The 24,238-nt window shown below is 34.6% G+C and overlaps 1 protein-coding gene across 1 annotated transcript in view; it reads right to left on the reverse strand.

The window, feature by feature from the left end:
• LOC145677017 (thrombospondin type-1 domain-containing protein 4-like) overlaps positions 1 to 22,803 on the reverse strand; it is a 926,207-nt gene extending 903,404 nt beyond the window's left edge. Inside the window, exon 1 of the mRNA XM_081747728.1 lies at positions 21,450 to 22,803. Coding sequence (XP_081603854.1) covers positions 21,450 to 21,481 — 32 coding nt within the window. The 5' untranslated portion in view covers positions 21,482 to 22,803. The remainder of the gene's footprint in view (positions 1 to 21,449) is intronic.
• Between the last annotated feature and the right edge of the window lie 1,435 nt (positions 22,804 to 24,238).

Below are 24,238 nucleotides of genomic sequence, written 5' to 3' on the forward strand. Positions count from 1 at the left end.
TTTTCACGAAAAAAAAAACGGCAAATATTAGAAAAGCAAAGAAAGACTACCTGCACACATCAATAACAAAATCCGTTGCCCTTTTTAGGAAAATTGACAGTATTGCCAGTCTTAATACTTTAAAAAGTACTACACATAAAATGTACACTACGTGTGCTACCTTCTCCGCACTACCCACCATAGAAAATAAATAACATAAACAAATAAAATCTTTGAGTTTAACGTCCCAGGATAATGCCCTTTATAATAAGAAAGACGATGATTAAAGCAAGTGAATGATGATGGAAGAATTGGTTGAATTATAAAAGGGGGAGGAAACGGGAGTACCACGAGAAAACCCACGAGCACCATGTTGTCCATCACAAACTTACTGGGCCGGGGATCGAACTAGGAACTTCACGCATCACATGTAAGCGCTCTACCACTGAGCGCTCTACCGTGCCCCCTCCCCCCAATAAATAATATGGTTTGTGTATTACAAAACATCTACAACGATTTGTAACGTTAAATAAATTAAGGAAATTTATTTTTTTCTGAAACGAAAATGAAGTTTCTAGTTTTATATCAAACATTTATGTCTTTTCAGACAAAGGGGGCGGATAATTCATCAAAGTTAATGACTACGAATCAATTTGTAGAGTGATAATGTGGGAGGAAACAGGAGAATCTCTAGTAATCCCACGTACATGATGTCCACCATAAACTCACTTGCCAGGAATTGAGCCACTGACCTTTCGCACTAGAGGTAAGCGATGTACCGCTGAACCACCCTGTCGCTCATCTGAAGACATTTTTAATGGAGCTGCTGGTTATACACATGACTAATGTGGTGCTTTCTCTATATTGACCTCGGAAAATCTCGGGGTAGATATCTGCTTCCCCTCACGTAAAACGGCGAGAGATACCCCCTACAAAAAGGCATTAAACCTCAAACACGTAAACAATTAAAATTTAAAGTTTTATCTGTTAAACACTATTTAGTAGAAAGCAATAGGAACTGGCTACACTGGACTCAAGTTGCGTGACAAAGTTGCTCTTTTTACGTCAAGAAAACCTCGCAGGCAGAAGGCGAAAGCACCGTAAAGAATCCTGTTTTTTGATAGCCAATTTTCGTCTATGCAGCATCAGAAGTTCTGTTTGTCTTACGCAGAAAATACAACACGACTTAACGTTTACATCCATTAGGAGAATACTTAGTCCTTCTTTGCAGAACTTTGAGCACAGACTAAAGAAGATACACACTTTACCTATAGATAAAAAAAGAAGAAAAGAAAGAGAACTTGTTGATAAAAAGAAAAGCAAGCAGATCACGCTGCAACGTGGGTGGGCATTGATATAACTGGATAAAACAGTATGCGAAAAAGTATATTTGCTATTTTACGTAATAACTACTGACATTAATAAACGATAAAGTAGTACTCTGGGCTATTCTTAAAAGGATAAGTGTCACTGTTCTATTTCATAAGTAGGTAGAAGTGGTAAACCCATTACTTTACTCTTATAGTTAGTGACCTTCCAACCAGGTGGCACATCAAAAAACAACTTATAAAGGAACTTAAATTATTAGATAGACATATTTAAGTTTACTACGTGAAGTAAATTAAGAAAACTACCACCACCCAAAATATACTGTACCTGTCTGCGGAAATAATGAATGTTTAAAAGCAACATAACGACATATTGACCGAAGTCGCTAGTATATGCGAGTAGATTACATTTAAGAATTGTCTTCACCGGTAAAAATATATATAGTACCGGTCAAAAGTTTAAATCCAAATCGGATTTACGTGAGACTCTATAGAGCGTAGTCTCGAAAGCTTTGTATGTCCAATTGTCGCTCGTTTGATTGGCAAGAACGAGCATTATGCTTCTATTGAGTGGCAATATGGACATACAGGGTGGCCCACAATTATGTATATGATGTTCCAAAGACTGTGGTAAAGAAACTAGCAATATAACTTGTACATAAAATTGAACTAAACACGCTACTCTCACACCTTTCCTTACAAGAATTTTATTCTCTGTTCTCAATGGCATGGTACATCAATTCACCACCCAAGTCAATGCATGCCTGAAGACGAAGAACAACGTTGTCACAAGCAGCTAGACAGACCCGTCCTGTCCTGTGAAACTCTTCTGTTACAGTTCGGCCGAATTGCCTATGTGATATTGATGCACTTTATCCTTTAAAACACTCCAAAAAGAAAAAGTAAGATGGTTAGAAATCGGGAGATCGAGATGACCACTCTACAGACCCTCGTCGACCAATTCAGCGGTTCGGAAATTATTCGTTCAACCACCCTCACACTGCTATGTCGTTAACGGTTCTAAGTCCAGTGACCGTTATCCACACTCTCACGCTACACAGTGTTGCCATATCGAAACTTTTTTGTCCAGAATTACAAATACTACAGTCAGTCAAACATCATATAGGTACATAATCATGGCTCACCCTGTATAGCTACTTTTGGATTTTTTTAAACGTGCTAACATATCAACAAGCTAAAAGGAACTACAGAACTTTTGCAATTGTTAGCCTTTGAAATGTATGTCCTTGCATTGTACCCCTATATGTTAGCCTTTATGTCACTGCATTGTGCCCCTATATGTATATCTTTAATGTAAAACCAAAATATTGTCATCTTCCAGTCCTTTGTTTACATTATGAAGTATCTATTACAAAATGCCAAAGGAAGATGATTAGACATATAATCTGTAGTATCTCAGACAGTAATCCAACTGTCATCAAATTTATATGCTATAGACAGGAGTACCTGTGATACATGGGTGGGAAGTTAACGCGCCAAATAAAATGTCCACAGTAAAGGTTCACTCAAATCCGACGTGTTCGTAAACTTTCAATCGGTACTATATATATAGTGTAAGTCAAAATGATGGACCCGATTTCAGAGATTTATTCTGTGAAATCTAATAAAGATATGTTATTGTAAGAGAAGCGCTTCGAAAGGTTGACTTTCAGGGTTTAGTTTCCACGCAGTGTTTCCACTTTCTACCACTAAAGTACGTTTGTTTTATTTTGGAACGCTTCCCGCCAGTGCACTTGGTTGGCTTTTAAAGTACTTTCTGCTAGGACTCACGTGTACGTTTTAATCCAATAGATGTCTTATTGGTTTTGTGGTGTAGGTGACGTTAGTTGTCAGCCAGCCCAACAAATGAGGTCATTGCTATTTGGCGGGTAGTTCAAGTGCTTAGTTGCCACACGCGAACAAATGTGTTACAGTGACTTGTGAGTGGTGTGGCGTTTTGCTGTGTTTCCTAGTGTATTGTAACTCGCAATTTAACTGCGGTGTGGCAAGAACGCGTTGCAGATAGATCCACCCTTTAGGCGGGAAGCGTGCCAAGATAAATCAAACATACTCTAAGAGTTAACAGCTAGCACGTATGAAATATTGCGTTGACTGGAGAAAAGAGATCTTTCTATGTACTTGATTATCATGTATATAATGTGCAACAGCATTTCCGTACCAAATATCGGAAAGATTCAACTACTTTTTTTTGGTAAAAATGTTTACGTACTTCCAACAACATTGGATGACTTGCCTGCCCGCATCGCATCATGCTACAAAAGGTTTGGTAGGAGATAAGACTATTGCCTTGATGTGTGCCGTGTTGCACGAAGTGCTCACATAGAACACTTGTGATATGTTTGAAGAAAACTTTTTGACAGTTTACCTTTCTTAGAACATGTCTCACAACAACATATTTCTTAGATTTCACAGAAAAAAAAAAATTCTGAAAATCGGGTTCTCATTTTGACTTGTCCTATATACTGTTATGTATATATGTATCCCAAGATGAGATGAGTTGAACGAAATGAAATGGATGAATGTGAACCCTCATCCTTAGTTTCCGAGAAAAAAAATCTTTTTTAAAAAAACTTAAAAGTTGACACTACAGCGTGGTCCAGAAGTGGTCATACCCCTAATTCGTACTTCTTCGAAGACAATGTTGATGGACATTCTTACCTGGAGATGCTTAATGAGTGGTTGGTGCCTCAACTGGAAGAAAATGGTATTCAAAGACATTGTTGTGATACAGCAGGATGAAGCACCAGCGCACTTCGCGATTCACGTGCACAATTACCTGAATCAGACGCTTCCTGCCCGCTGGATTGGAAGAGGTTGTGCATCTTCACCAGCTCCCTTTGCCTGCCTGATCTCCAAGAAGTTCCGATCTGACGACACCAGACAATGCTCTCTGGGGTTTCATAAAGCAACGAGAAACATTCGATATCACACAACGGAGGAATTACGAGTAGCTGTGGAACACGCCTTCACCCTCGTGACTCCGGAGTATTTCCGCAAAACATCTGCAAGAACTTCGCGCAGAATTCAGCTGTATTTCGACATGGATGGTGATCATACCGATGTTTATGACTCTTAAGACTCTTACGACTTCAAGGTAACTGTGTACAGACATTCTACCATAACTAACACTATACTATTGAAACTAAAAGGGGGTATGCCCACTTCCAGACCACCCTGTATATGATGAGCATGCCACTTATAAAGATGAAACTGATATCCTTATATGTACGTTTTCATTAAGACGCTACTAAGATGAAAGTACAAAGTATGATTGATGAGTTATAATCTAAAATTATGATGAACTTTTAATTTTTGTTTGACTACAATATTCTCCAAAGATTATTATATATCAATCGATAAACCATACCCGAGAAGAGCAAAATTCTCTTGCTTAGTTTTCGAGAAACTCAACAGAAACTTATTTTTATGGCGCTAAAAAGAATGTCGTTTGTTGACAAAAATAAGTAATAGTTTCTATTCTCTAGAAATAGAATGCTTCTCCTAACGATGACACATATACTCCTAACTGAGACACATACTTCTAATAGTGACGCCTTTACTACTTATAATCTTCCAGAAAGTTGACAAGGGCGAAACGCAGGTTAAGAATTACAATCATACGTATTCTTCACTATTTTTGTGGCGGATAAACAACGTGTGCGTGAATTTTCTCTTGTTTCTCCCCATTTTCTTCATTCCACCATTTCGTTCATTATCATTAGTGTCTCACTTAGCTTCGGAGCATAATCATGGGACATTAAACTAAAATAAATAAATAAAATAAATTTACTGATGTTTTAGTAACACCTTAGTTGATGCAGAAAATAAAATGGGAAGACTGCTTTGCAAATACATTTATCCAGGAGAATATTTGATATCTAAAAGCAATAATTCGGATATTTTGTTGTAAATGTACAGACGCTAAATATACCCAATTGGCTTCAAAATTGAAAAATATTATTAACTCTCATTAGACTAATAAATTACTAAAAATCTTGTACTTCTCCATTAAACGGAATAAAATACACAAATATGAATCTTCTTGGGTTTTTAAAGGTAAAATACTAAATTATACTATGCCCGCTTCTGAAAAATTGCCTTTAATTGTTCAGATTTCTATGAACAATGCTATATTGTTAAAGGTAATGAGCCATACTATGGACAAGGCACGAATTAGTATGCAGTATTTGCAAAGGAAGAACCAAGGGGTGCCCTCAGACAAAGAAGAAAATAAGTATAAGCGTATTACAAGAAAATACATATTTCTATCTCTATTAAACACTATGCACAAAATATTGTGTCTTATTGGCAATATTTAGCTTATCAAGTATTTTTGATGCACGTGGTTCCGTGTTCGATTTCCAGCAAAGCCATAGATGTTGACCCTGCCACGTAAGTCAATTGAGAATACAGTGCAATTGATCGAGGTACTACAAAACATTGCTCTACAACAGTAATTTCCAACTAGCCGATCCAGGACGTGTATAGCGCTTTTTTGAGCCAGAACAGAGAGAACAAATTGAAGGGAAAAAAGGAGGGAACGTGGTAGGTGGAATGGAATAAAGTAAGTGTTGGCAGTGTACGATTCGTTATGAATCCAGAATAATGAATGTGTAAAACCATGAACTACGTTGGTTTGCCTGTCAACACTGTCTTCTATCAACGATAGGTTTACTGGTTTCTCCTTGCTCTCTCTGTGTAATTTACTGAGAATACGAGCAACAAGCTGCGTGACGTCATAGTGCATCCTGCTGTAGAAAGTACAAAAAAAAAAAGGCTGTGGTAGATAACACACACATCACATAATTGAAAGCTGTCTGGTGGACTTAACCCTTAAAGAATTGTCACATTAAAAGTTGAAACTTGGTAGTTGCATTCTAGTACTGTTAAAATTATTCGAAAATTCGTGTTATTCGGATATCCGAATATTCGTTTTCAATACTGAAACATTCGAAAAATTATTCGAAAATTAGAATAATGAATTATCCGAATTTTAAGCACTCTACCGTACTGTGTACTCTGAAATTTCTTTATTTAAAAAAAAAAAATATGTTGGATATTATGTTCAATTCATTTCTTCTTTAAATTAGGAGAAATTAAATCCCTGTCCAACAATTTATATGAGAAAAAAATAATAATTAAGGATTCAGATTTATTATCTGCAAAAACTCCTCCATGCAAGGTGTGATGCGCGCTTCTTGTTAAATATTTACATTCTGCAATCGGTGGTAAAGCGTTGCCGACAGTCTGGATTAGCATTCCGCTCTTTATGATGAAGGTGTTAATTATAAACAGAGACTGTTAACCTCTCTTTCAGAAAAAAAAATAAAAGAAAGCAGTGATGTAACTAAACCTAATAACAACGACGACGAGCAAAAAAGAAATCAGCGCCTCAGCAGAGAGAAAAAAATATTTATTACGTCATGTAGCGTAAGCCCTTGCATTTCCGAAAACATTTAATGAAATTTGCACTGTAGTGGTAAAGTAACTTCGCATACATCAATGTATACTTATTTTGGCATTAGTAATTCACCGCAAATCAATAAATACTTTTGTCTTTTTAACTACACTGTGTTCATGAATAAACATGGATAAGAGATTTCCACAGCAAGAAGATAAAAATCAAATTCATAAATAGCTTATTACAACAGAGCACTGGAATTTAAGTTAATGGACCACGTTGATGAACACATTATTTTCAGTTATAATATGGTTAGTACCATGCTTCCAAGAATTGTTATTATAGAGGTGTTTTTTTGTTTGTTTGTTTGTTTGTTTTATTTTAAACTGGTATGTCGGGAGGTTTCTGTTTCAAAGCCTGATAAAAGGGTAATTTTAACGCTTATAATTTGCAAAATACCTTAAATGCTTTCATGGAAACGTCACTGAATCAAGATATTAATCTACTTCTTTATTCAGAAAACTAAATGTTTATGTTCTTAAAAACTTTATTAAAACTTAACTAGATAATCTAATAAATCTCAGTAAGGTACCGTTTCGCATTGTAAACAATTACGGTCGCATTTACTAACCGATTACCGTCAATTCTGGCTGCCAACTAATTAGACTCTACTCTAAAATTTAGGGTATTACTGTATAATTTATGATTATAGGCCATAAAAAAAAGCTGTATTTATGCCCTATTAGGGTACCATAACTTTAACACTAATACCGTCAATTTTAGGGTAATCGGTTAGCAGCCAGAATTGACAGTAATCGGTCAGTAAATGTGACAGTAATTGTTTACAGTGTGCTTAACATTTGCATATTGTCAGAACATGGCACTCATTATTATTATTATTATTATTATTATTATTATTATTATTATTATTATTATTATTATTATTATTATTATTATTCCGCTATATTATTCAGTTGTATTTATAATTTGCCTTCTTTATCCTAAAAGGTATATTCGAATGATGTTAAAGTAAACATCATATCTTGTTTTAGAGAGGTAATCAGTTACAATATCTTCTTTACCCAAAATGACATATACAGAAGACGTTAAAGTAAATACTTTATCTTCTTTTATAGAGTTAACCAGTTCATCATTTATCTTCGTACCCTTAAGGACATATCAGAAAGACGTTAAAGTAAACATTGTTTTACAGTGTTAATCAGTTATATTTATCTTCCTTATCCTAAAGAGCATACCAAATAGACGAAAAAATAACATTTTATTGTGTTTCAGAGTTAATCAATAATATTTATCATTTATCTTCATTATCTGAAAAAGCATATCTGACAGACGTTAAAATAAATATCTTATCTTGTTTTATGGGGTTAATGAGTTACAGTTATCTTCTTTACACTAAAGGCATAACCAAGATACTTCAAAGCAATTTATCTTGCTTTATAGAGATAAACAGTTGTATTTATCATTTATCTTATTTATCCTAAAAGCATAAGAGACCTACTCTAGAAGTTTATCCGAGAGACCTTAAAGTAAACATTATCTTCATTTATAGGGATAATCAGTTGAATTTATCGTTTATCTTTATCTTAAAGGCCATATCCGATATATGTTCTTAAAGGCCGTTAAAGTAAATATTTTACTTAATAAGATTAATGAATTGTATTATCTACTTTAAAGCATATCCAGTAGATGTCAAAATAAACATTTTACCTTGTTTTGTAGGGTTAATCAGTTGCTTTTATAATTTTTTATTTGTCCAAAAGGGCATACCCGAGAGACGGCAAAGAGTATTTTGTTTTTATTTTCAATACTATATAATCTGAGCAGTGAGATGAACGCATGTAGTAATAACACTTATTTATGAACCAACCTAACACGTGAGTGCATCAAGCATGAGAAGTCGCCGCTACAGGCCAGACGAAAAGTGAAAGCGCTCTTGTCAATTAAAGTAAAGGCGGCCACTGAACCTTCTCGACTTGACAAGGTCCCGCAGCTTCTTCGGCGTGAGCCAGACGAAGGAAACTTCGTTGAAATACGTTGCAAAACTCATGCGTTTTTTTACCCGAAAAAGAAAGAAAAAAGTTAAGAGACAGAGAAAAGCACCTCTGTTCTTTCTACAGTCACATATGTACTGCATATCTCCGCAGGTTAAACATGTAATACCGTAGAAAACAAAAAAAAAACTTTTAGCACATAATACAACACATTACTTTGCCCAACGGAAAAAGAAAGAACTGAAGATTACAAAAGCACAATATCACCATACATTCAAAGGAACTTTAACTAAACATACACAAATAAAACATCTATAGTTGTTCAAGAGACCAGACCGCTTGTTGTCTCTTATTAGCAAGTACATATAGTATATGCCCACTAAACTGAACATACCGTCTAAAATACACAGAGGCTTGTTTCAGCGCAAAAAGAAGCTGCTACTCGCGTCAGAATTAGGCCTAATGGACTCCATGTGCTTTGTGCCAACATTGAAGGACATCACTGTTTACCACATGCCGGCTGATTACACACACGCACACGCGTACGTTCGGGAGATTTGGTATGTAAAGAGAAACAAATATGTAAGTGTTAGTTAGCTTTTATACCTAACAATTCTTTTCAAATGATTTTAATGATAAACTACCTATGTATAAAAATTGACATATGATTCAATTTATGATATCTAAAAAGTATGAGTATTCTATTTGATTTTTCTCAAGAATCCTTTTCTGGCACACTTCACTGGAATCATTATTATTATTATTATTATTATTGCTCAATTAACAAATTATATTAGCACCATATTCTGAAAAAAGCAAATAAAATATCTATTAAACTATATTTTCTGACCTTGTCTTATATTGTACGGATGTGGAAGTTGTTTGCTAATATAATTTATAAAGTTGAGGGTGTTCGGAAACAAAACTTTGAGGAAAATGCACAGAACTTATGCAACATGCAATTTTACAATAAATACAGATTACCGAGTTGAGAAATCTTTATTTAATATCAATTAACACGCTAACTTTAAAATATATGGATGACTGAGGTCAAAATAACGATTATCTTTTATTGTTTTACTAGAAATGCTGTTGTACCTTAATTACTGTATTATGACAATATATTTGTCAGTTATCCGTTGTAAATTTACTGAAAACTATTATCGTACCACTTTTCTGATAAACAGAAAAATCAACTTTAAGCACAAAGAACCTTTAAAAAGAACGTCCAAAAGTAAACTTCAATAAGAGAGGTATTGCGCAGCACTAAAAGCCTACAACTTTTTATTAGTAATCCATCATGATCAGACAGCTAAAGCACGTGTTCCTTGGTTCGATTCTCAGTAGGAGTACTTGTATAGGATAGAAACCCGAGTAGTTGTTTGAACTCCTTTTTTAAAATAGTAGACCCCGTCCCGTATAACTTTGATGATGGAAAGGAGCGTTAAATTTCAAACAATCTATTAGTCTTCTTGTTTATTACATGGAGTGTATTAACAATTTTTGCAGAACAGTTTATTTTCTAGTTTGCCAAAAGAACAGTTAATTACTGATATTGTTTGTAAGAGATGATAACAAAAAAAAAAAAAATCCTTACTGTAAGAGAATTGTAGATTGTTTGACTCATTGATTGAACTCAGCAGCAAGGCCACTTGCTCCCACTACGTTACAAGTCTAAACCTTTATGGTACCCATTTTAGACTATTTTTCATCAGTCTCGCACGTACAATTAGAATATAATCGAACGCAGGAATTAACTGATTGGGGAACCACAAATGACTTTCAAGGTCACAGGATTCTTTTAGGGTATATATACACCTGTCCTCTATCAGTTATATACTGCAGTTTTGCCGAATCGCCGATCTGTGAAATTGTTTTACCGGTCCAACTTTACAAATCTTATAGAGACTGTGGTCACTGCTACGTGCAATAGCGGGGTAGGAACCTTTTCTGATGTTTGGTGGAGTCTCGTTTGGCATTACGTAAAGCTCCAACACTATTGGCATGCTATCCTGTAAGATATTGAGATCAGTGATGAAAATTTTCAAGAAATTACTGTACTGTCTGTCCTGTACAGTAATTAAAATTTTCCGATTCATTAAAACATACTCCACTTATTCCTACATCGTTGTTTAGCCGAGATGTGAGAGGGGAAATTTTCTTCTATATTTTTTCGGAAATTTTTCCGTTCTTAACAAATATCAGTGATCAAGTAACAATTCCACAGTATTCACAAAATTGATTGAATTTATGTATAGAAATGTTAAAAAGTGAAAGATCGTTTAAAGAATCTGAAAATTTTCATGGCTCAGACAATTTTCAGTACTATATAGGAACAAATGAATCAGTTTTTCATGAATCGAAGAATTGTCTGTTCTGTATAGCGATGAAAATTTTCCGGAAAATTTTGAAACGGAAAATTTTCCGATTCATAAAAACATACTCTACGTATTCCTATATCGTTGTTTAGCCGTGATGTGAGGTGAAAAGTTTTCTTCTATATTTTTCCGGAAAATTTTCCGTTTTTAACAAATATCAGTGATCAAGTTACAGTTCCTCAATATTCATAAAATTGATTGAAATCATGTATAAAAATGTTAAATGTGAAAGATCGTTTAAAAAATCTAAAAATTTTTATGGCCAGACAATTTTCAGTACTATGTAGGAACAAGTGAAACAATGTTTCATAAATCGAAATATATTCTATTTTGTGTCTTGTATGGAAAAATTGAACTTTTATGAGTCGGAAAACTTTCATCATTTTGAAGCAGAAAGTAAAACAACTTTTTGTGAATCGGAAAGTATTATTGCTCTGTAGAAACAAATTTAAGGAATTTTCATGAATCGGAAAATTTTCATTACGATGTAGAAACAAGTGAAAACACTTTTCATAATCTGGACAGTTTTGGATATTATGTATAGTGATGTTAGGTGAAAAATTTTCCACTATATTTAACTGCACATTGAGATATACAATTACTGTAGAGGAAAATTAGACAGCAACAAATTATAATTTTGCAATTAGATTTTGGGAACCAGAAAATTTTCTAATATTTCAAAGTTGGGAAGTAAAAATTTACACAGTGTTTCTCTCTCTCTCTCTCTATTATATCTACTTATTTATAAGTGTTGTAGAATGTAAATCTATAAAAGTAGTAAAGCTATGAGAAAACCGTGTTATGCGTATTAAACTGACGAAATCTAATATTGTAAGATCAAAGGTGGATTCTGAGGGAAGAACGCATTGAAGTTTTTGAAACATTCTTGAAATGAAGAATCGTTAGATTTTTACTTCATGGAACTTTTTAAGACAATATATATTACCAATAAATTCTACGGCTAAACAACGATGTAGGAATAAGTGGAGTATATTTTATGAATCGGAAAACATTCATGACTTTTAATAAATTGAAATTTTAAATAACAGAATAGGATATTTGTACTCTACGAACTCGGTGTATTTGTACTCTACGAACTTTGCATACACACACACAGATAGAGAAAAAGAGAGAGAGAGAGAGAGGAGTTGAATTGAGTTGATTTTGAGTTTAACGTCCCTTTCAGCAGCAAGACTATATAAGACGGAACCAACTGATTAACGTGAAATCTGAACTACATGAGCTCCCGCTGGGAATCAAAGCCAGGTCTTCCATGCCAAAGGCGCGTACGAAGGAGTTCGCAGATGAAGAGAGAGAGAGAAACACTGTGTAAAAATTTACTTCCCAACTTGAAATATTAGAAAATTTTCCGGTTCCCGAAAGCTAATTGGAAAATTATAATTTGTTGCTGACTAACTTTCCGCTACAGAAATTCAATTTTGTAGCTGAATGTGCAGTTAAATATAGTGAAAAATTTTCCACTTAACATCCCTATACATAATATCCAAAATTGTCCGGCTTATGAAAAGTTTTCTCCACTTGTTTCTACATCGTGATGAAAATTTTCCGATCTATGAAAATTCCTTTCACTTGTTTCTACAGAGCAATAAAACTTTCCGATTCACAAAAAGTTGTTTTATTTGCTTCAAAATGATGAAAATTTTCCGACTCATAAAAAGTTCTTCAATTTTTCCATATAAGACAGAAAATATTTCGATTCATGAAAAATTGTTTAACATGTTCCTACATACTACTGAAAATTGTCTGACCCATGAAAATTTTCAGATTCTTTAAACGATCTTTCACTTTTTAACATTTCTGTACATGAATTCAACCAATTTTATGATTGCTGAGGAATTGTTACTTGATTACTGATATCTTTTTTTAGAACGGAAAATTTTCCGGAAAAATATAGTGGAAAATTTTCCGAAAAATTTTCCGAAATGGAAAATTTTCCACCTCACATCACTAATTGAGATCATGTAGTGCCAGGTGGTATCTTTCGTCACACAATACATCAAGTGAGCATTGCTTATTTTCATGTATGTATTTGAGGGGGGGGGAGTTGTGAAATTTTATTTGCAGGAGATGTCAAACATTTTCTAAGGATTTATATCTGGGGACTGACGGAGTTTGAACCCACCCTATCTTGGCTCTCACAGTGGCGGCTTAGCTTATCCTTGTAACACGGTGCCCCGTCATTCATGAATGGAGCGGCGTCCAACGACAGTTAGCCTAAGGTTACCATATTACGCCAAAATATAAATAGACTTCCTCTGCCTGACTTGTTATATCAACATTAGCCTAATTTTCGATACAAAATTGATAAATGCATCTTTTACTTCCAAGTTAGCATTGAAAACATTATCAAAAATATAATGTGTTGAAAAGTATGAAAAATAATTAAAAAAGAGAACTTACATAACATAATGTTGACTTTCTGTTTTCAAATTTTTTAATAAGTATAGTCTTGTTCGAAAATTCTTTCTTTGTATACAAATATAGCAAACCTTTCTTTATATAAGAAATATCTTAAATTGAATTGACTATGTACGTATGCTTGGAAAATACGGATAAACAAAGAGTTTTACAAAATGTATGCGGAGGAAATTTTTATTCTTAAAACGCGGACAAGTCCGCATAAATGCTGACATATGGTAGCCGTAAGTTAGCCTGCGTCACATCAATGTATTTCCTAGCATTAAGAATGTACTGATTTCTGCCCCAATCCCTATACCCAATGACATATGGACACATATAACCTCGAGTAAACTCACAACTACGTTCGCGCGCCATTATTTTGATGCTCTGCATGCTCAAATTACCTATGTAATATTTGTCGACCGTTTGTATTCATTCAGTATTCCCACAAAATCGTCTTCTCTCTTGTGCGTGGGGTCCCTGATTCAACCCCAGTTCTCATCAAGTGGACTTTGTGATGGACAAACACCGTGTGCGTGGATTTTCTCAAGGTTCCCCCGCTTTCGTCATTCCACCTTATCACCCATCTCATCATCTCCCTTAACCACAGAGCATAATCATATAACTTTTTTTAAAAAAAGTCTTCTGATGTAACAACTCCAGATTCAAAAACGAATCCCTAAATTAGTTTCGTTTATTTATTTGTGAGTGAAGAATATTCCGATCTGAACAGAAAAGCTTTGAACTTATTTGTGACTATTTTGACTATGTTTTTATATTAAATATCATTCTTTACTATCTGCACAATTAAGACAAAATAGAAGAACCTACTGCAGATTCATGATGCTCTACGTTGTGCAGTTTCAACATTGGTTGAACGAGTCGACACGATTTTGCTAAATAAATACCAGCAAATATCGCATTGAATCCATAAAAAGGACTTTGTAGACAAAATAAATTAAACAGTTGTGTTGACTGTAAAATTTCAAACTCTAAAGTAAAATGTAGTTAAATTTAAAATTTGAAGTTTTAATGTACATGATTTCAAAAATAAATACAGTAATAATAAACAATGCAAATAATAACAACTAAAATTCAAATATCTAAATGGAATGTGATAGTTTGACAATCCCAAACATTTTTTCCCTTTATTTTGCAGGTTGACGAGTATCCACAAGTTGAACATCAAGGATAGAATCATCAATTTGCATTTGCAATCAATAATTTCTTTCAGATTATAACGTGTAAGAATAGCATGGACCTATAAGCTCAGTTTAGAAAACTGCAGATGGTGATTTTTATCTGCAACAGTCTGCCTCAGTTACTCTTCTGTGATTTTTAAACTACATAAGATATTCTTTTGTTATTTTTATCCAAATATTCTAGGGGCTGCGGTAACTCAGTGGCGGAGCGTTTACCTCTGGTGCGTGGGATCCCTGTTCGATCCCAGCTCGCACCAAGTGGACTTTGTGGTGGACAAATACCGTGTGCATGGGTTTCCTCGGTGTTCTCTCGTTTCCTTAAACTTTACTCATTCCACCATTGTATTTATTTCTCATCATCACCGTCTCTAGCCTAGCCGGCAAAATCGTGGGACGTAAAACTGAAAGATTTCCTTTTTCATTTTCCAAATATTCTAGTGTTGAATTATTTTCATATTACGTCAGTACAATTCGAAGTTAGGAAGAGAAAGAAAGAGAAAACAGTTGAATCTAGTATTGAAACACGCCGCATTCTTGAACCTTCGCCATGCCCATTGATAGGTCAAAGATACAGTGCCGACCAATCTTATCATAATTAACAGTGACTCAATAAGGTCATGTTTTCTTTTTCATAATCCTAATAATTCATCATATATCCTCAATATGCTTCTATTTAGTTACAATATAATCCATTTAGAAGATAAAAATTGAATTACTAGTGTATTCACACGTCCTTGAGATTCAAAGGCTTCTGATCAAATGCAAACAACTGATAAAACTATAGTTAATTTATGTGTAATTACAGTAGGCATGCATATTAATGATCATAGATTCCCATGTTTTCTATAGGTACAATAAATATTGTTATTTTTTTGTCAATATTGTTTGCAATTAGTATTACTTTTTATTCTATCCGATGTCTAGCTAAGAAACCTAAAATTACGTTCATATTTCGAGATCATCCATTGTGCCTAAACTTCACTCACATGGCGTATAGAACTTGTATTCGAATCTTCGCTGTAATATGAATATTTAAGTCCTCCCAACTAGTTTAGTGGCAACGCTTTCGACTTTAGTCCTCGAGAACCTGAGCTGGATTCCCGGTGTTCTCAAATTTGAACACATTACTGTGTGGTTCGGACTCTGCCTTAAACTGTACGTCCATATCTCATACAGGGTCGATGCTCAGAAAGGGTCGTTAAATTTCAATAACCAGCCAGCGAAACAATACTGAATAGTTGTAGGAGTTGCCCAGGACACGAGACGAGACGAAAAACAAGATTGTCTCGTCTCGTAATTTTTCTAAAAAGAACTCTTGGCTTATCTCGATTCTCTGAAAGCTTTTCGTTGCGTTTCGTAAATTTATGTACAAAACGTATGCCCTGATTTTTTTGTTAATTTCATCTTAGAAATGTTCAGAATCCTTCCGCGACACGACGGGTAAACGAAGGGTGTGATATATGAACATTTAAACTATATTTATTATTGTAATGTGTAATGATTTATTATTGTTATTAGATGTGATGATTTTTGTATCTTTAAACGTTGATAACTACTCTTCATTCTGTTCGTACAATCACATTATTAATTTATAGTTTTTATACCATAAATCGGGTAAAACTAAAACAGTGTTTCAGGTCTAAGATTTGGGTAACTAGTATTGCCCACAAGACAGGAGAAATTTTTCGTATCGTCTTGGGAATTGTCATTTTTCCTCTTGTATCAAATTCGAAACGCTGCACGATTTGTGTTCTACTATTTACTACTTGTGTTTAACTACTATTTACTACTTGTGTTTAACTACTATTTACGTATCCCTTTGGTGTTCAAGGTCCCGGGTTTGATTTTTGGAGGGGCAGTGCTGACCTAGCTTCGTGAAGCCATTGAGGTATTATTTGAATTAACAGGTGGCGAAAGTTAATCTGGAGAGTCAAAAATATTAGTATAACGAGTCAATTCCTTAATCACCTACCATTCGCTGGATGAGAGCAAAACCAACTCCTCGTGGTCTATAGCACCAGGAAGTTTGCAGAAAACCTAACAAAGTTGAAACACAACGTAGCAGCTCATAAGAGACATTTCAGTACTCTTTTCAAGGTCACATTTTATGAACAGGAAATGAAACGTATGATTCAATCCATCACAATTTATACTCAAAGAATGTTGAGATTGTAGCTATTTTTTTACATTAAAAGAAAGAAAAAAGAAAGATATAAAATATGCGTCCACCTTTATATAATAGGACTATATGGTATACTTGACGTTTGTGATTATGAGTAACAAAGGTAAATCGAACAGAAAAGATCCAAAATTCCTCTAATTTCCTTCCATTTTGAGCTTATCTTAGTATCTAGGCGTTGTGAAATGTTTGAAACAATATTCTTTCAAAAACAAGTAGCAGCGTCACGTACACCACGTGAAGGAGTTTGGCTATATTGAAAGTAAGATAATAATATGCAACCAACATGACACTTCGGTATGGTTGAGCTGCATATTTTCAAGGGGTAATAATACAATGGGGAATCTTTTTTATTGTCCATATTCTGGGATCAAGTGAATGGATCATCTCCATCAGTGAATTCAATACTTCACTTTTGTTTCTCTACACCCAGATCAAAATTGGTGATTCATCAAGTAGCCGTTGAGACTTTTTTGTCTCCCGGACAGACGGACAGACTAAATATATAAAGGAGTTTTGGTAAACCAAACTCCTTGTTGAGATAATACTGTATTAATATTACAGTCTTCTAAGGAACAGAGATCTAGAGGAAGGTCTATGTTTGCTCCTAAAATAAACAGCACCGGCTAGGCTTAAGGAGACGGTGATGATGAGAAATGATAGAATGAAGAAAGTGGAAGGAAACGGGAGAACCCCTAGAAAACCCACGCACACGGCGTTTGTTCCCCACAAAGCTCATTTGGCGCGGACTGGGATCAACGAAGGACCCCATGCACAAGAAGTGATGCTGTACCACTGAATCATCGCGGCCCAGCCACAAATGAAGAAGAAAAGAAAAGGAAAATAACTTTAGCAATATATAGCTTATTTGGAATTGTTATAAACTAATTCAAATATCACGTTTTAAAGTTGAGTTGATTTTGAGTTTAACGTCCCTTTCAGCAGCGAGGCTATATGAGACGGGACCTACTTATTAACGTGGAATCCGAATTACATTAGCTCTCGCCGGGAATTGAACCCAGGTCTCCCACGCCAAAGGCGCGTACGCTAACTGCTTAGCCAAGAAGGAGCTCATCACGTTTTAAAATATCCTCTCATAACCTTGACCTACCTAAGGTCTCTCCCTCATCTCTCTCCTAACTATTTAAATAGAAATCTATAGGTCTAAACCTTGTGCATTTTTTTCGCTCGTTCGAGTGAAGTATCCAACATAACTATCTCGATTTAATTATAAGCACCCAATCAATGTAAATGTAGATATGGAAAGAAGCAAAACACTTAAAAAAAAAAAAAAAAAAGAATACTGTTATTATATTTAAACTATATTCCTTACGTTAACTTCTCGGAAAGTCTAGTCTAATGTTTAAGAGTAAAACTTGTGTCACTGACCACATACCATCTTGAGAAAGTATTAAATTTTAAACACACATTGAAGATGCTACTTCAGCATTAACCTGATCAAACGCAAAGAATCTAGGACAGTCTCTTAGACAATATGACCAGTGCAGAAAACCTAAACCTTAGGAACTCTCAATGATAAGGCATGAATGTTAATCTGTAATTACATTCCGTCTGGAATGCATCTGTATATGCACTTCCTGATAATTACAAATCATCCCTAAGATTAAACTATGCTCGTAACAATTCCATAACTATGAAGCTCCTTCGTGGTTAGCGTATGCTTCTTTTGTGCAGTAGACCTGGGTTCGGTTCCTGGTGGGATCTTATGTAGTTGGGAAAATGAAAATGAAATCTTTAAGTTTTACGTCCCATTCTTATGTCGGCTAGGCTAAACGAGACGATGATGATGAGAAATGAATGAAATGGTGGAATGAAGAAAGTGGGAAGAAACGGAAGAACCCCGGGGAAACCCACGCACACGGTGTTTGTCCACTAAAGCTGACTTGGCGTGAGCTGGAATCGAACCAAGGATCCCGTGCATCGGAAGTGAACGCTCTACCCACTGAGCCACCGCGACTCCCTTATGTGGTTGGGATCCCACATCAAGCTGTAGGCCCAAGTCTCATATAGCATTGCTGCAGAAAGTGACGCTAAGCTCTATTTTAACCAACTAATTCCATAACAAGCAACAATTTTTCTGTTGTTGGTTAGCTGTGAATTTTATTTCTCTTGCTAAGATATTCCAGTAATATCAGTATTGGGTGCTAGCTTAATATTTGGTAGATCCTAGATATTATTTTTTTTCTTTTATGTGTAACATGCTTGGATATATGATTGCCTATGTGAGATGAGCCATTTTTTTTTTTTTTTTTTTTTTTTAGACGAGATACGAACCAGTTATTTCAATAGAAACAGACACACTTTTTGAGACGAGGCATCCTTTTCACGACGAGATAGCATAAACTTTCTGTCTCATAGATAACCCTGCTTGAATATAACGCACTGCCAGAATTTCAAGAACTTTCTCTGAAAAGACATGGATATATTATTTCCCAGTACTACTTATCAAGAATACATCTAAATTTACTTTAAAGTAATGAACAAAAGTATGAAATATTTTTATATTTAAATTACGATTTGAAAGCTTAATTTACGAAATCAAGCTGGCTAAATCTTTCAATAACGTGCAATAGGGAACAATTGGGTTTACTAATTTTATCAAGATCACAGCACCCTATTACCCTTGCATTGAATTGATAACTGAGGGCTCAAAGATAAATGCAGCATGACTTGATAGACTCAGATTTTTTTAAAAAATTTAATTTCCTATCAAAGTACGGTGAAACGTCCAGGAGGAAAAAAAAAGTCACGAAATCTGCTCGCTACATGCGGTGTTTCTGACTGGATGCAATCAAAAGAGAAACTAATATCGAGAAAGTCGAAGATTTATCTTGACCTTGGTAGTGCATCATTTCGCTTTCAGAGGTAACAAACTTTTTACCTATGAAGATTGCAAATCATACTCACAATAATCAGATTGTTTAATATAAGTGTATAAAACTAAAATTTAACACCTTTAGACTATAGGAGATAATAATGATGAAATAATAATTAGTGCATTGATTCGTCCACTAAAGCTGAAATATGGTGCAATCAGGGTTTAAATATGCAAACTTGATTCAAAATGTGTACGCTCCATCACTGATTTATCGTAAAAGTTTGCAAAAATCGCAAGAATTACAGTATTCCTTAGTTATCCTCCTGGTAGTAATTTGTATAACGCTGAATCCAATAGGTTCGATGATAAGAATATTTTGATTGAAATCTGGTGCTATTGCAATTAATAATTCCATTTTAGAAATATAATTTGACACTAAACAAATTGTCATTTAACTATAGCTTGTGTGGGTCCTTTGAAAATCAGATAGCTTTCTAAGTGGTATGTTGCCAGTATGTTGCCCCTCATCATCATTACTTCTCACCTTCTAAACAGGAATTCTAAATTCAAGTAGCCTCGTAATTGCTTTACTATGTATCCTGAGTTAACACAGAAACCAACCCGGGGCTACGCGTACGAAGGAGAAGCGTGCTTTCCATTCAACACGTTTTTCACTCACATGTGATTAATGTAAAGGAGGGTGATATATTGGTATATACCAGTGAGATGGATATGAGACGAATAACCAAATGCAGTTGGCTTTTAAGGGACTCTTAGACCTACGACCGATAGACACAGCAGAATTGCTTTCTCCAAGATTGTGTGATTACCGAAGATACAGTATTCGTTACAGCTGAAACAGACAAACCACTTAGATCGGAAAGGCGTAGGAGTATAAATAAATTAACATTTGTGTCAAATCAAGGAAAGAACTTTGTCCTCCTGTTTCAAAATCCACTATGAATATTGTTGTTTATGATAATGTAGCATTACTGCTCGCCCTGCCTATAGAACCAGACCGAGGTGAGAAATTCTGAAAATAGAAGGCAATGTTACAAGGACTACCTCAATAATTCTCTTCCTTTCTTGTATGACGAGCGGCATTAATTCATTAACACCATTTTTCTCAATTGAGTGAAAGGATGTGGAAGTTCTAGTATTCAAATACAATGTTATCGTCTTAGTATTTTCAATATATGAGGAAAATCTCAAGAACGGCTCTTTCTATTTTTTTTTTTTTTTCTGTGTGAGCTGACCCGGCTAAAGTCGCTGATTAAAGCACGTTCTTTTACGTACTCAGTATTTTACGCACTCAGTAGAAAAACAAATAAAGAATTAAGAAAAGGAAGTCAAAGTAATGACCTAGCTTCGAGCATGTGAACTTGTATCTTATGATTACGAGATAAACACACGCTACTTCCACTGCAATACGCTCGTTTCTTCTGGAAACTAACGCGAAGTGTAGTCACACACAATACACAGTGCAAGTTTATCTGTGGCTGTTCCTACATATTTAATCACGTCGTAATTAATCGATCAATTTCCACAGCTGTGCTAAATTAACAGAAGATGTTAACACAAATTATCTCAGACACTGTTACTGGAAAACGTGTGACTATGTAACATAACTTACGAACTTATACGCTACTACGTATAAATAAACTAAAACAAATTATTAAACAGACTTACCTTAGCGCGCAGGTTCCCCAAGAAATTTCCATTTTCCGTTTTCGCAAAGAATACCGCGACAGAATGTCACTTTACAATTTTTTTTTCTTCGAACAACACACAGGCACACAAACACACACGAAAAAGAACACAGTACACACCCGCTTGAACGTTTTTATTTCCGTTCACAATGAATGAATTAGCATTCAGACGGCTTCTTCCTTTGGCAGAATTAATTATTCAGTTCCCGGAAATTTTCCGCTGTTTCTTCTTGAACATGTATCGAAGTTTGCGCATGTTTAGATCGGTCACCATTTTTGTTTTTTGGCCAATTACAACAGAAGCTTGTTTAATATTTGTTACGCATGGCACACACACACACACACAATAATTTTATACACCGGTATTATCTTCCTCACTGTAATTGTCACCTCACGGCTCCAGTAGTAACTTGTAAACTAGCATGAAAAACTAGACCATACATAGATCTTTTTTTCCTTACACGAGAAATGAAGATAGTACTTAGTTATTTGCTACAATCATAAATCCTATTTTTCATAGCTTTAGAGTTCACACACTGATAGAAAGAAACAGGTGTCAATTGTCACATTTACAATAATATACTTACGATTCGATGACTCGAAAGAAAAGTAGTAAATACTTTATATACTATATTTAGACTAGTTATTTAACGATAACGGTGTCGTTATTAGTAATATTTTTAGATTAAAAAATAATCGTAAAATGACTTTTTTTATAGATTCAAAATAAAAATCGTTTGGCACTTTTTTTAAAAAAAAAAGTTTTAATAAATACAGTCTTTTGTTACCACAGCCTTCCAATATTTTATTTTGGGTCTTGTCTTCTTTTAACTTCAAGAACAGTGACAAATAAACTTCGTTAAAAGTTCGCAAAATTCTTTTTAAAAAATTAGTGAAAATATAAAAAGGCAGAGGAGTGTTACAGAAGGTCACCCGAAACATGGGCATTCAACATTGTCAGTCTGTTTGTTGACACTGACATACAAGAGTAAAACCTACCCATGGTGGCGCTCAAGTAAATGTTATTTGTTTTTTTACGAATAGTGCTATTCACTAAACAAACACTCATTTTAATCTCATTACACCAAAATTCATATTTTTGCGCTCTTTTTCCACGATGTCAAAAAAAAATTCTAATGGCCCGTTTCCCCCTCCTTGATGTTAATTAAAAAAAAAAAAAGAAACAAATCACTTTGTTTCGGGGAAGATGTCCTCACGTTTCATTACCGGAACCAATAACACCATCGTACTAACGGATCACGCGCTGTCACGAGAACTTTTGACGCACTACACTGGTAATCCAATGTTAAACTGAACGCCGCCAATCTTTCGCTTTGCTTCTAAAGTTTTCGTCTGCTTGCGTTCTTTTTGCCGAACAACTCGGAAGGCGGCGCTTAGGGTGCCATCTCTCGAGCTTTTCTTGAACTAATGTCTCTCGCTCAGTCTTACACTTTGTAATTGAAAATCTGCTTTTAACTCTTTTTTTCTTAACTTCTACTTGCGACAATTAAGCTGTCATTTGTTTTTGTTTTTAGCAGACGATGCGACTGACTAACCAACCTTCCCGCCAAAAACATAAATTTCGCATTTTGGACTTAAAATGGAAGGGAATTAAAAAACGGAAGGAAGCACTCACTACATGTAACTTATCTGAAGTGAATTCCTGTAAAATTGCCACCAGATGATAAGAGTTTGATCGACTGATATAGCAAAAACTATCCATTTGATTACTGTCTTTTCCGTCCAAGGACAACTTACAGAATTAACAATAGCATTTATACTTCCCATATTCAGTTATATTCGGATCCCCGATCAATGTCTCGGGTTTCCTGTAGGTCTAAAAGATATCGCAAATTTATTTTGAGTTTTGGCGTCAAAGAAAAAATTCTAAAGGGAAATTTTTAAGGAAATGTTGAAGGAGTGGGGAAGCGGAGAATTGTGAATAAACTTACTAAGCGGAATACGCTTAATTATTAATATTCACCTTATATTTCCGGGATCTCGAGTTTTAATATCCGTTGTATCTTTGAAATGGGTAATTCCGTCGTATATTTGTTCCCTCAAAGAAAAAGTTTTTAAATCCTTATTTGCACTTCTGTCCATGAAGACAATATGAGAATAATCAATTCTGTTATATGTGAGCACTGTACGTAAAGCATTACCGGTATTCATATTCTAGCAAGAGTGGTTATCTATTGAATAATAACTTGTCGTTTTCCGAACAAACTTCGAAGATTTTGACAATATTGAAAAAGAATAATTACTTTTTTATTATTTTAATCTGCGAATATATATGTTTACGCGTGAACAAGTGTTTCAAAAATAAATTTGAAAATCAAACTTTATATATAATGTGACATTATAGAAAAATATAAATCATACAAAACACTTCTGAAGCTGGAAGCAGTGTATTACGCTTACATTTTAATCTTATGATGCTGGAATAGAATAAAACATTAATTATTTTCAAAAATGAAAATTATTCAAATGCCAGATTTAAAGAGTAATTAAATTTCACAATAGAAACAATGTATTCATTTCATTCAAACTTTTGATTAAACACATTCGTACAAACGTTTCGAATCATCAGTAAAACAGTTAAAACAATTGAATAATTATTGTAAAGTATTTTTCCTAACATTTAAACGTTTTGAATCATTTTTCCAAGTTCTCGAGTGAAAATAAAACTCTTTAGTTCTTATTCTAGTTTGAAAATGAAAAATGAAAGTTTTAAATAGGGATGCGCAAGGGACGAGACTGGTGTTGGAA

Source organism: Thermobia domestica, chromosome 2 (genome assembly GCF_964235325.1).
Source record: "Thermobia domestica chromosome 2, izTheDome1.hap1.1, whole genome shotgun sequence".
NCBI lineage: Eukaryota > Metazoa > Arthropoda > Insecta > Zygentoma > Lepismatidae > Thermobia > Thermobia domestica.